The following is a 12,487-nucleotide window of genomic DNA, read 5'->3' as shown; positions in this document are numbered from 1 at the left end:
CAAGTGAGAATTGAATGTATTACCTTTGGTTTTGTCCCTGGAGGGCATTTAGTGTTACTGAAACAGCTAGCACAATGCCCCTGGAAAAGGGAAAAAAAAGCATATTAAAATAATGGCTACAAAAGGCCACTTGGCTTTGACAAAAAGTCTGTTTTATGAGGGCAGAAAATATGAGCAGAGAAAAGGTAAAGCTTATTGCACTTAAAAAATTAATAGAAAATTCTGGAGAAACGATAGAGGAGAATGACAACAAAATAGTTGTAATAATTTAGTGCCACAAAAATGCAAGAAAATAGTTTTGATACCAGAATATAAGTTCTGGAAGAAGAAACTGCTCTGGATTTAAAGAAACAGGGAAGAGATGATGAATGTTCTTCAAACAAGTATTGACATGATCTGTATCAGATCTGGATGTCTAACTTGGAGGATAGAAAAATGTTTACTTCTCAGGAAGTACTGACCAGATCCGAGGAAATTATATCTATTTAATTTCATTTAATGAAATCATAAACAAGAGGCAACTTGAGCAGGTGGGATATACACAATTATTGGTTTTATGATTGAAATATATGTTCCGATAACCTTTTTTTAAACACTGAATACCTGAAAATTACTGTACTTCTAGGTAATTTTTTCATGCATTCAAATTAAACAGAAGTAAACTTGGTCTTGAAACCACTTCAAGATGTCTTTCAAAATGTCCCATTTGTGGGACCCGTCAAAATTCCCAGAGGAAACTTCCTCCACGCTAACAGTGCCTGTTCAAGTGTGTTAAAAACAAGAAATGCCAGAGACTGAGACAGAGTAGGCAGTTCTCTATCTTGTGTGTCCTTCATACCCTGTGCTGCTGTTCTTCCCTGCTGTAATAGGGAACTTTGTAAATGCCATCTCTACAGACAAATCCATAGTGTGAACTTCCACTAATTTAAAGACACAGCAGAAAGATTTGTCCTTGCTCAGATTTTTGCTTGCATGTGGAAGCTGCTTTTTTTTTTTTTTTTTTTTATGGTCTTAACTGAAACCACTTGTTCTGTGTGCTGCTTCATGTGGATACAGGGTTTCTGCTGTGCACCTCTAAGGCGTTGTGCTGCACTTCTTAATCTCTCTCTAGGCAGTGCAGCAGATGCAGCCACCCTGCAGCACTGGGGCTTACTGGCAGGAGCACCAGAGCTGCAGGGAGGGCTGGCCCGGTGAAGGTGGACGTTGGCCCTTGGGCTGTGTTGTTGTCAGGGTGAGGGACCCGAAATGGGCACTGACCATGAACTCCACGGTGAGGAAGCTGTCGCAGCGTCCCCCCAGGCTGGGCTCCATCAGCAGGCAGTTGATCCCGTAGGCGATGCCCCCGTCGAACTCCAGCTGCCGCTGCACCACCTTGCACTGTCCATCGTTCAGGAACAGGGCGCCCTGGGAGATGGCATGGGGAGAGGGGGACATGGGGAGTCATGACCCGCTCCTGCTTGGGTTCCTGCTCTCTGTAGGAATGCTCTTGGGACAAGGTGGTGTGTCAAACTATCCTGTAAGCAAAATTGATAGCTATAGGGGCTCAAACCAAATTTTGGGGCCTCTCTTCCTATAGCTGAATGCTACAACCTGGGCATATGTAACCTGCTATAATGGGCAGATCTGTGTCTGAAGGACTGTGTCCAGCTCTGAGGTTCCAACAGAGGAAAGATGTGAATGTGTTGGAGCAAGTCCGGAGAAGGGCCATGAGGATACTCAGAGGAGCACCTCTGCTACGAAGACAGGCTGAGAGAGCTGGGGCTGTTCAGCTGGGAGAAGAGGAGGCTTCAGGGAGACCCTAGAGCACCTTCCAGTCCCTAAGTGGGGATATGTGAGAGTTGGAGAAGGATTTTTAACAAGGGCATGTAATGATAAGACAAGGGGTAATGGCTTTAAACTGAAAGAAGGTGGGTTTAGATTGGATATTGGGAAGAAATTATTTACTGTGGGGTTGGTGAGACACTGGAGCAAGTTGCCCAGAGACCTGTGGATGTCCCATCCCTGGAAGTGTTCAAAGCCAGGTTGAATGGGATTTTGAGCAACCTGGTCTACTGTAAGGTATCCCTGCCCATAACAGGACAGGTAGAATTGGATGATCTTCAAGGTTCCTTCTAACCCAAACCATCCTATAGTTCTATGATGTTTTTATCTTCTGAAGAGGACAGAGTATGCCAGTCTATGTCCCCAGGTTAACCTTTTGCATACTTAGACTTAGGTGCTTGCCAGGTATGATCTGATACATTTGCAAAGAAAAATGTGACATTGCTCTGGTTTAACAGGCTATGTGTGTGCCTGCAATCTTAGCTTGTAAGTGCTTACAAGCGAGAGTTTGCATGCAGGTGCTGCATTCTTGGGGTTCCAAACCAGGCTGATCTTGGTGGTTTTGCACTGGTATTTTAGTGTAGAAGTTAAAGTGTGCTGCTATTTCACTTTCAAGTTAACTGAGAGCTGTTTTGAATGAGTAGCGTTTTACAACAGAGCAAATGACAGCTCCAAACTGTCCTGCAAACCATCTAGAATCTGTTGGTGTGGCTCTTGTCATGTACTGGGGAATGACCAATGAATTTTGGTGCCCCTAACCCTGCCTGGGGGCCGTGCAAAAGCATGGTGTGGTCTGCAGGAGTGGATCCTGCAGCAGGGGTGAGGGAGATAAGTCTGCCAGTAGAGTGAACACTTACAATCTCCCCGTTATCCCCACAGCTCACACTGAGGTTGGAGCCCTGCAGGGTCTTCAGTGAGGTGGAGCTGGGGAGCTGGTAGGCCAACACCTGGGAAGGAAAAGGGGAGATATATATCTGGGCTTGCATATTTTGGCTGTGGCAACGCTCCCAAAAAGCAAGGGCTTACCGCAGCATCACGGACAATGTGGAATTTGAGGTACTGCACCAGTTTGTCAGTGTTGGACTTCTTGAAGAGGAAGTCCTGCTGCTCCTGTGGCAGCCCACGGATGGCTATGTCTGTAGGCCAGAAGAGCGTGACGGGTTTGTGAATGGGATCGTTGATCAGTCCAAGCAGGTTGTTCTTCTGCAACACAGAAGGGGTTATTGGGGTGGAAGATTAATCCTCTGCCCAAAGGGATGCTGACCCTGTGGAGTGAATGTCTGGTATAACTGGAGTGTAATGCCCTGTGGGCTGCCTGGTCAAAGCCTGCAAGAACCTTGACTTTAAAACCAGCTACGTGAGTTGAGCTTGAGATACAGTAGGACAGAGCTGAGTGGAGAAGGGAAAGGTGGCTGTGGGTCTGCTTGACATCCCCCCACCTCTGTGGGAGTGTCACTGGTGGTGACCAGGGTTGCTGTGTACTCTATTGTGAGCCCTTTGGTTCTCCTGAACAACATCCTGCCAGTGGTGCCATGTGCTGTGTGTGTGCACTTTTGTCTTAAAAAAAATTGTTTGCAACCTTTTCCCAGTGGCTGCTGTCTCCTGTGTCCTTACCTCTAGCAAAGTGTTGAACAGAATGTACCCATGTTTGGCTGCAACCATTTTAAGACTTTCCTACAAAGAAAGAAAAGCGAGTAATTTACCTAAGAAATCCATTATTTGGGTATTAAAAAAGCAGAGAAGGGCTTGCTTTTCCCTTTAAGTCACTCTTTGTTATAAAATCAAAGCTGCTGTAAAAGCCCTCTGCAGAAATCCTCTTATACTGTCCTTACTTTAGCTGTAATTCTGGTGAATTTGAAAAGTAATATTGAATTTATTCAGCACTGTAGACAATGTTTGTATAAGGTCTTTTAAGTGTCACTTTTTCTTCTTGTTGACTTGTATGATTTATATATCTGACAGTAACTGTGGAAAAGCCCCTGGGTTGGGAATAGTGATAAGCTGCACATACCTTCTTGAGAGGGAAATCCTGCATATGTGATGGGACCAGAATTTGGTTTATGACATGGATCACACCATTTGTGCCAACAGCATCACTGAGTATAACTTCAGCTTTGTTGTTCAAAACCAGTGTGTTCTGGAAAGGCAACAAAAACTTTTTTTGTGAAGCATTATGGGAAAGTGAGGCTGACACTGAATTGCTTTGATATAATGGGCCCAGACCACCTTTTCTTTGCAGCAAACAGTACTTTCATCTTTAATAAATTGTCCTTTGCTTTTAACTTTCCTCATGCTCACAAAGCCAGAGTTTGAGGATAAAATAGCTTATGTCAAAGCAAGGGTTATACAACTCCACTCTTGGCATACTGAGTAAGTGCTGAACCTTTCAGGTGAACAGGCAATCTCATTTGAAACCCTTTTATTTATTTTTGTGCATCAGAGGAGGAAAGGGAACCACTGAAGTTTTTATAAAAGGTGAATGAGAGTGGACTGGCTTAGTGTTCTGCTCCCTGTCTCTCCATGTTGGGTTACCTGGGAGTAGCTGATGTGTATCAGGTCACCATGGAGAGAGGTGATGTTGGTGATTGCTGTCAGGTCCTTGTACAACAGACTGGCACAACCCACCATGTGGTACCGGAGCACTTGAGCCATCACTCCTTTGGCAACCCAATCATTGACCTGCAGTGGGAAGTGGAGGAGTTGAGAAGCAGCTGAGAGAGGCATCTGAAGCAGAAAGCTCATGGCCAGCTCACCCACAATCCCCACCCCTTCTACTCACTCGTGGGTCGCTGTTCAGGATGTCTGTGCGAGGGACAAACAGGGTGAAAGGGCCGGGGCCTGCGATATCTCTCATAGACAAGGCCTGCCAAGTTTAAGAGGATAAAGAAGCACTGAGTTAGTGTTTGTGATGCCACACAGGCACTGCCCTGTGGAGGGGGAGGTGGTGCCTGCAGCCCCATTGCTGCCACATGTTGAGTCCTCTTCCCTGCAACGCAAGGGTGAGAGAAAGTCCTCATGTGGGCTTTGACTCCTGGCCTCATCTGTCACCTCTGCTCACATGTATTAAATGGAAGATTTTGGTTTTTTGACTTGTAGCCACATCTCTATCTCCTCTGCAATAACAAATGGAAGACAAGGGAATTAGATTAGGAGTACTAATGGACTTGGGCTATTGCAGGTACTTCGCAATGACCACTGACAAGCTAAATTGAGAGCTCTCTTAAAGCAAGAGGAAGCCAGCTGTCTACTATGGTAGACTATGAAACTAAAATACGAGTCTTTGGGCTAGCAGACCAGTGTGCTGGTCTGTGCTGCCCTGAGGCTTCTGGTAAACAGAGAATTGCTGTTGCCAGTCTTCAAAAATCAGTGAGAGTTGGCTGCATGGACACAGAGCACCCTGTGATGTTTCAGGGAGGCAACTGAAAAGTTTGCCATTTGGAGATGCAGAAGGGGTAGTAAATGAGTGGTATGTTCTTGTTTCAGACTTCATGAGGGATATGCTGGCAGATCTCAGACTGTGAATGGGTGAGAGCTTCAGTTTTATGCCCAGTCTGGAGGCCTTACATTTCCCTGGGACCTTGGTCTTTATCATTAATACTCTAGATCATTAATACTGTTTTAGTGACAGTTAATAGTTTAAATTAGAGCATTAGTGACTGGTAATCCAAACCCAGTCCCAATTACATTGAAGGATGTTGGTACACACCAGATTCTTGCCTGCTTCTCTCCTGTATACACTCTTGGAGAAAAAAAAAAAGGGAGGAAAACCCCACTCCCAAGAAAACCCCAACAAACCACAACCACTCAACCTTTTCTTACCTCTAAGTGGAAATAAAACCTCGATGTGTTTGAGTTCCTGAGAAGTTCCTGCAATTAAGAACAAAACTCTGTAACATTGCTGTAAATGCACCTCTCAGAAAAGCAAGGCAACTTCTGGTTTGGAGTAAATGCTGCATATCTGTACTGCTTCTGTTCTGTTCTTACCTCACTCTCAAACAGCAGGCTTCTTTGAAACCTAAAACTCCCTAGTTCTGCAGTCATAATGATTGTCCACTAAGGTTTGTTTGTTTTGGCAGTTAAGGTTATCTTGCAGCATCCTGTTCCTATTCTCGATTTCTTGGATTGGGATAATTTCAAATTCTGGGGTACAAATTTGTCCAAGAAAAAAATGGCACATTTCAACCATTGTGTTAAGTAACTGTGTGAAGAAAAACAGGAGACAGCAAATGTGCAGCACTTTACCTGGAAGATGTTGCCTCGGCACTTAAATCCATCCCCAGTGTAGTTAGGTTTGCAAGTGCAGGTCCTCTCTGTCAGCTCAGTGTCATTACAAATGGCAAATTCACTGCAGCCTCCATTATTCTTATAAGAACAAAGTGTAAAATATAAAATTCCTTCATTGCCAGGTGTATAAAACAATTCCAATTCACCATTTTTTTCCCTCCCATATGTATAATTTAAAAAGGCTTAATCACAAGATCTTCTTGAAACAACATCTTTCTGGAACATCTGATGGCATATATTTTCTTGCAAACACTAAAGAGCATGTAGGGCTTGTAAAAAAACAAGTCTCCTTTTATGCAGAGGATGTAGTTTTGATTCCCTCCTCATATGCTTAGTTCATGATGCTGTAAGGATGCAAAATATTTGCATGCAAGTCTCACTCTGCACCTTAGGGATGACTCTCAGCTTCTCTGCCAATGCAGCACTGACTTACTCTAAAGGGAACTATTTACATACTGTAAATCACTGTGATGGTGCCAGGAGCCTGAATTTATGGAGGAGCATCAGCACAGAACTATTGTTTCTTGTCTGTCTGATGGCCCAGGTCAGCTGGAACAGGGACTTGCCTTGTTCTTGTCTCTAAGACGTCTCCTGTCTGCATCTGAGTCCACTGCCAGAGCAAATTTGGGCTTGGAGCAGTGGATGCATCTCACCCATCTGCCTGCCTCCAGAAAGTTCCCTGTGCTAAGCCAAGATGTTCCTCACTCAGGAGCAGCATGTTGGAGCTCAGAGCTCTGCTCAGGCATTAGTAGGTGCTCCCCTGTTAGCACCTCAGCTTGCAAATAAATTTCTCTCCTGGGCCTGAGAGCGAATTGGGAAAAACTGAGAAGCTCTCTTGTTTTCCCATTTTGTACTTATTCCATGGTGTCCTTTTTGTTGCTGATCATCTCAGAGATCCTTTCCCATGGGCCATGAGAGGGAGCAGTGGGGTCTCTGGAGTGGGGCTCTGCCAGTGGGGTCTGACTTGACAGGTCAGAGAGACGCTGGGCTGTAAGCAGTGGGTTTGGCTGGATTTGCTATGGATTTGGCTTGGCTTAGGCACACTGTTGGCAACTTCAGCTATCTGTGAAACTTTTCTGCACAGAGGTTTGGTCATCGTGGAGCCAGGTTAGCCTCTGGTGCTTCTCAAGACGATCTTTACTTTTTAGTATATAATTAGCCTGGCATAATTAGTCAGGTGGAAGCAGAGCTGCCGGAATACAGCATAGGAAAAAGCAAAAGAATACAAAACCATAGGGAGCAGTGGCTCATAACTTTAAATTCCCCTTACTCCAGCTTCTGTTTTTGCCCTTGCTCTTTCATCTCTGCAACCTTTCAAGGTTAGAGAAAACCAGTTGACAGGCCAGGCTGGGAGGGTGAGAATTATTGCTACTGTGCTCAGAGCACAGAGGATTAATGTACACGGGAAAGGGGATATGTCCCTGCTGCAGCTTGCCAAGAGGCAGAGTAGTGCAGCTGGTGCAGAGAACCACACTGATTGCCAATATGTGGCTTGCAGTGTGAGCCAGCCTGTGCAAAACAAATGTAGCTAATTCTCAGCCTTCAGTGACAAGTGAGGGACAGAATGGGCAATGCCACTAGATATCCTGGGTTGGGTGTTGTGGAAGGAAATGGTTTTGTTGGCTTTTTATAGGAACTCTGTATGACAAATAATTTGCTGACTTAGGTTTTACCACTACAGACCAGGGCCTGTTTCTCTGGCTTGGATTTGAAGTGGGTTATTTAAGACTCAATGATGAGTCCAGGCCCTCACTTGTGTTCTGTTCAGGCTGTGGTCGAGGAAAAGCCCTTCCTGCATATTTAGTTTCTCTCATAGTGACAACAGGAAAGCATGTACTGAACCGAGAACATTTTAGTTTAGCCAAGTTAATGTAAATTGATTCTTAGCACACCTAACTTAGTTTAGAATGCGTACAACCCTCCAAAGTATAATGATTATAATAAGACCTTAAATTGTCTCCTTAAATGGATACTCACTTGTGAACACAGACTGATATATGTGCATGTTTTGCCATCTCCAGAATATCCCTTCAGGCAATTACATACTGCCTACAAAGCAAAATCAGAAAACATGCATACATTGAAAAATGCTTGAAATTTTTTTCATCACACATATATATAGTTTTTTTTTTCCCCCCAGATAATTTCATGGTGATATGATGTGCAATTTATTAAGATAAAAGTACATCATGTCTCCCACAGTAATTTCTTGGCCAGTATGAGCAACCATAAACTGAGATTGGGAAGTAACAATTTTCAATAGGCTCTATCTTCCTCTTCCCTACCTATCCATCTCTGGTCTCCTCTCTGCTGTCCTGGTCATTTGAAATGACCCCTCTGACATCTGCACATTATTTTCTTGCTGACAAAACAGGCTAAAACCTTAATTTGTTTTCCTCACGTTTTTTGCATATGTTGGTATTCCCCTCTCATCTCTTTCCTTCCCCTGCTTTCTTTAAGTCATGAAATGTACCTTCAAAACACACCTGGAGTTGTGTCCTGATGCTACTGGCAGCTTCCCATGCAGTGGAAATGCATCTGACACTTTGTCTTAGTTACTTTATTTTGCACTTGCAGTTATCACGAAGATGATGAATAGTTGCAAAGAAATGAATTGTATTTTCCATTTCACTGCTTAATGGTTCTCAATTTAGAATTTACATTTAATATGTAGGGATGTGAAAATTCAATGAGATTTCTGCAGCAGAAATAAAACTGGGAGGTAGTCTAATAGCAGTGTTCTTGTACTTCCTGGATGAGTGAGAGTCCTACAGAAAGCAGATGCATTTCCCTCCTATAAATTTGCCTTTGCAGTGCTGGGATTTTGTAGTGGAGGTTGTTATTACTCTGATGTTGTTATTACTCTGATGTTAATTGCATCCTCATAGGTAAGGAAGAATAAATAAACAGGAAGAATAAATAAACAGCTACTACTTCTATCTCCAGTGAGGGTGTATGGAAGAAAATAGCCATCACCTGTCTTGTCTAGAGGGAGGGGGAAGGGGTTGAGTGACTCTGTCCTCCCACCAGAAATGTGCTGACTCGTAAAGGACAGTGGAGGCAGAGTTATTTGTTTGCACTGGCAAAAAGGGCTGCTGGGTTTGTTGTCCTTTCTGTCCCTGAACAACTGGAAGGCAGGAGGTGGCTTTGACTCCTGCTTTCTTTTTCCTGCCTTGATCCTGAAGAATAACCATTGTGCAGTTCTCACTGGAGGATTACAGTCCTGCCAACAGCCAACATGAAACCACAGGGAGATGAAAAGAAGTGCTACAACCAGGGAGTTCAGCTTCTTTGGAAACTGTTAGAAAAATAAAATCACTAATCTGTGTCGCTCCACTGTCCTGACTGATCTGCTTCTCCTTTGTCCCCCTTTCTCTTTGGAGAGTATGTGGTACCTCTGTGTGGGAGAAGAGATCAGCAGAGGAGCGTGTGGATGCTGGAATGCTGTAAACCCTATGCAAGAGCTATGATTTAGGCCATTTTGTTTCCTTGTGAATACATTTGAGCTGTGCAGGGAGAAGGGCTAGTCTAAAATAGAATTTTTCCATGGACAGTTTCTAAAACAAGAAAAGAAACATCATCTAGCAATACTTTCAAACTGACAGGTTTTCACATCAAAACCTTCCAGGAGGGAGAGAAACAACCACTTGAAATAGCAAAACACTGCTTTCCTCTGCAGTTTTGGATTTCTTTCACTGAAATTGACTTTTTTAAAATTTTTGTCTGCTCTCCCCTTCAAATGCCTTTTTGAGGGAAGCATATACTTTTCAGAATTGTTATGAAATTCACTTTTCTACATAGATTTCCCCATGTCAACTTTGTTTTTTTTCTTTACACATAGTAAACACTTGACCAGGCCTATTTTTCTTCACTAACAAAGTACTCACTTGATTGGGTCCAGTCTGTGTGCATTCTGCATTTCTATCACATCCACCATTGTTCACCAGACAAGGGTTGATTTCTTTATAAAACAGAAACAGTGTAATAGAGAGAGAAATTCTGAAAACCCAAGGAGGAAGAAGTTAAAGCATACCAGGAATTCAGATTTATGACAAAATTAATTCCCCCAGCTATGTAGTACCTCAGTCTAGGTCTTCAGCTGTCTTGGTGAATGCTAAAGCCCTGCTAGCAGCGTTTCTGAAACCAAACCTGGGGAGGTGTGGTATAGTATCTAAAAGTCTTAGTTTGTGAAGGTCAGAGGAGTGTGTTTCAGGCTGCTGAAGATGGGGTTATCCTTGCTAGAGGTAGATGTTGTTTGATAAGACTGTTCTTTGCTGCTGCAGGTGTGTGGTTTGCCAAGTAGTACCAGCCATGTGGCAGGAAGAGATGCCTTTGGCATTGGGGATATGCTATCAGCAAGTTGTACTTGATGCCATGATGACTTTTTGCCTTTTCTTTTATACCCCTGTTATACCTTTTTTACAACTTCTGTATTCTTAGTGCTTTTTGCCTACGTTCTTGGACTTGTTTGTCAAGCTGAGAGACTAAACATTTTAGAAGCTTCGTATCTAGGGATCAGTGTGCCCCAGACCCCAAGGTCCTCTTCAGAACACATTCTGTAAACTGAGATAGAACCATCCAGGGGAAGGTTCCCTGGGGAGGGGGGCTCACTCAAGCCTCTCTTTGGGGAATCTTTGATAGATATGCTAATTAGTAAAACCTATAATGTTATACCTGATCTTTTGGGGGTGTGCATTGTGGTGTGCATTTCGGTGCATTCAACCTGGACATAGTGCACCTAAGGATCCTTAAAATAAATACCAAGGTAAAATCTCTTTTCCCCTTCTAACCGTGTATGACTCTTGATTTTAACACCAGGAAAAGGCATCACATTTCTGGGTCAGAGTGGAAGAAGAACCATCCCCCTGCAGGAAAACTTGCTCCCGTGCTATTCCTCTGTGTGATATATGAGACAGGGCCAGTGCTTACCAATGCAGACGATCCCATCTCCGGTGTAGCCGGCACTGCAGACACAGGCTCTGTTTCCTGGTGTTGTTCTCCTGCACTCTGCCTTGGCAGAACAGCCCCCGTTGCTGCTCTCACAGGCATCAATAGCTGAGCAGGGACAACAGCAGAGATTAAACCAAAGTGCTGGACTGGCTTCTTGCTTCTCATGAGGATCTGTCTCCATCTTTTAAAGGGATTTACTAACGCTTTCAGCACACAGAATCTTTCTGAATTAAGAGGTCACAGACTTCATTAGTGCCAGATATTTAATACCCATTATTGTTTCAAGAGGGAAAGTTGAGATGATGTTTCTAGTCTGGTATGTTAGAGTTCATCCAGACTGATTTTCAGTAACTTTCCATCTTCCAATTCTGCCCATTTCAACAAAGCACCAAAAAAAGGGATGTTTGTGTTCTTCTCTAGCTTAAATGGCCATTTAAGCATTTCCTGAGCTTGACATTTTCTGCACACAGATCATATAACTTCTCTTGCAGGAAGTCTAGAACATAATGCCACCCAGCCCTCCTGTGACAGAAAGTCCTGGTTCTTATTCAGGTGGATACTCATCCTGTTTCTCCAACTCTGGATGAGCTGGATGATCATAATTTGAGAGCAGAGAGCGAGCCCTGTCTGGTCTTCAGTGTGGCTCAAATCAACCTGAATATTGCTTTAATTTTTGTTTCAAATTACCCTAAATTGCTGTTTCAGCAATGTCAGATGAGGAAGTTGATTTTTTTCTGCATCTAGTTTTGCCCAGGAGTCCTCTATAGGAGAACAAGGGTGAGTGGAGAGTTGCTTTGGGTGACCTGTGTCACCCTGCTCTTCCTGCACATGGGGAATTGCCCCCCCAATAGATCAAAATGGATTTGTCTGTCTTGTGCCAGAAGAGAAAATTAAAGCAGGCAGAGTAAGAGAGGCAAAATTTGGGATCAGGACCCTGCAAGCCATCGTGAGTAAGTAGAAAAATGGGCTTCTGTTCTGAAAAGAATCAGTGTTTTAATTAGTTAAGAATTAAGAAAAGTTACAATTATGATTATTGTAGTTGGAAGTAGTCTATTTTGGATAACCCAGATTCTTGGAGCACCATCTAGGATAAGGTGTTATTGCCCCTTTCTGAGGGTCTCTTAAATCTCTCTAGTCTAAAGAAAGGGGTTTTACCACACCAGAAATCTGAGCAAGATCAGAAAGCTGAGGAAATGGTAGAGCTACACAGCTTCCAATAGCTGGAAGTGTTATTGTACCCTGAATTGGTCTCCCTTTGCTGGGCTGTGCTGGGAAAGGGAGTAAAAGTCGCAAACCAGGTTTCATTTCTCTGCAAACAATGGGCTGGGGCTGTGCACAGCATGTTCCCTTTTCTCTGGTCTCCCTCAACACAATACCTCACAACTTGGAGATTTGGAGCCCTTTGTTTGCTATGAATCCGCACCTGTTGGGC

At 43.6% G+C, this 12,487-nt stretch overlaps 1 protein-coding gene across 2 annotated transcripts in view; it reads right to left on the bottom strand.

Annotated features, from left to right (window-relative positions):
* The window catches only part of STAB2 (stabilin 2), a 77,505-nt gene that overhangs the window by 14,752 nt on the left and 50,266 nt on the right, over nucleotides 1–12,487 (bottom strand). For both annotated transcript variants that reach the window (XM_048301125.1, XM_048301126.1), the window contains 13 exons: nucleotides 11,035–11,160; nucleotides 9,993–10,066; nucleotides 8,083–8,154; nucleotides 6,064–6,183; nucleotides 5,641–5,688; nucleotides 4,601–4,684; nucleotides 4,354–4,500; nucleotides 3,833–3,958; nucleotides 3,436–3,495; nucleotides 2,848–3,024; nucleotides 2,679–2,768; nucleotides 1,258–1,404; nucleotides 24–80 (listed from right to left, as the gene is read on the bottom strand). In XM_048301125.1, coding sequence (XP_048157082.1) covers nucleotides 24–80; nucleotides 1,258–1,404; nucleotides 2,679–2,768; nucleotides 2,848–3,024; nucleotides 3,436–3,495; nucleotides 3,833–3,958; nucleotides 4,354–4,500; nucleotides 4,601–4,684; nucleotides 5,641–5,688; nucleotides 6,064–6,183; nucleotides 8,083–8,154; nucleotides 9,993–10,066; nucleotides 11,035–11,160 — 1,328 coding nt within the window. The remainder of the gene's footprint in view (nucleotides 1–23; nucleotides 81–1,257; nucleotides 1,405–2,678; nucleotides 2,769–2,847; nucleotides 3,025–3,435; nucleotides 3,496–3,832; nucleotides 3,959–4,353; nucleotides 4,501–4,600; nucleotides 4,685–5,640; nucleotides 5,689–6,063; nucleotides 6,184–8,082; nucleotides 8,155–9,992; nucleotides 10,067–11,034; nucleotides 11,161–12,487) is intronic.

This window comes from Corvus hawaiiensis, chromosome 4 (assembly GCF_020740725.1).
Source record: "Corvus hawaiiensis isolate bCorHaw1 chromosome 4, bCorHaw1.pri.cur, whole genome shotgun sequence".
NCBI classification, from domain to species: Eukaryota; Metazoa; Chordata; class Aves; order Passeriformes; family Corvidae; genus Corvus; species Corvus hawaiiensis.
Note: the sequence above shows the minus strand (reverse complement) of the source record. Positions and strands in the feature narration are given on the sequence as shown.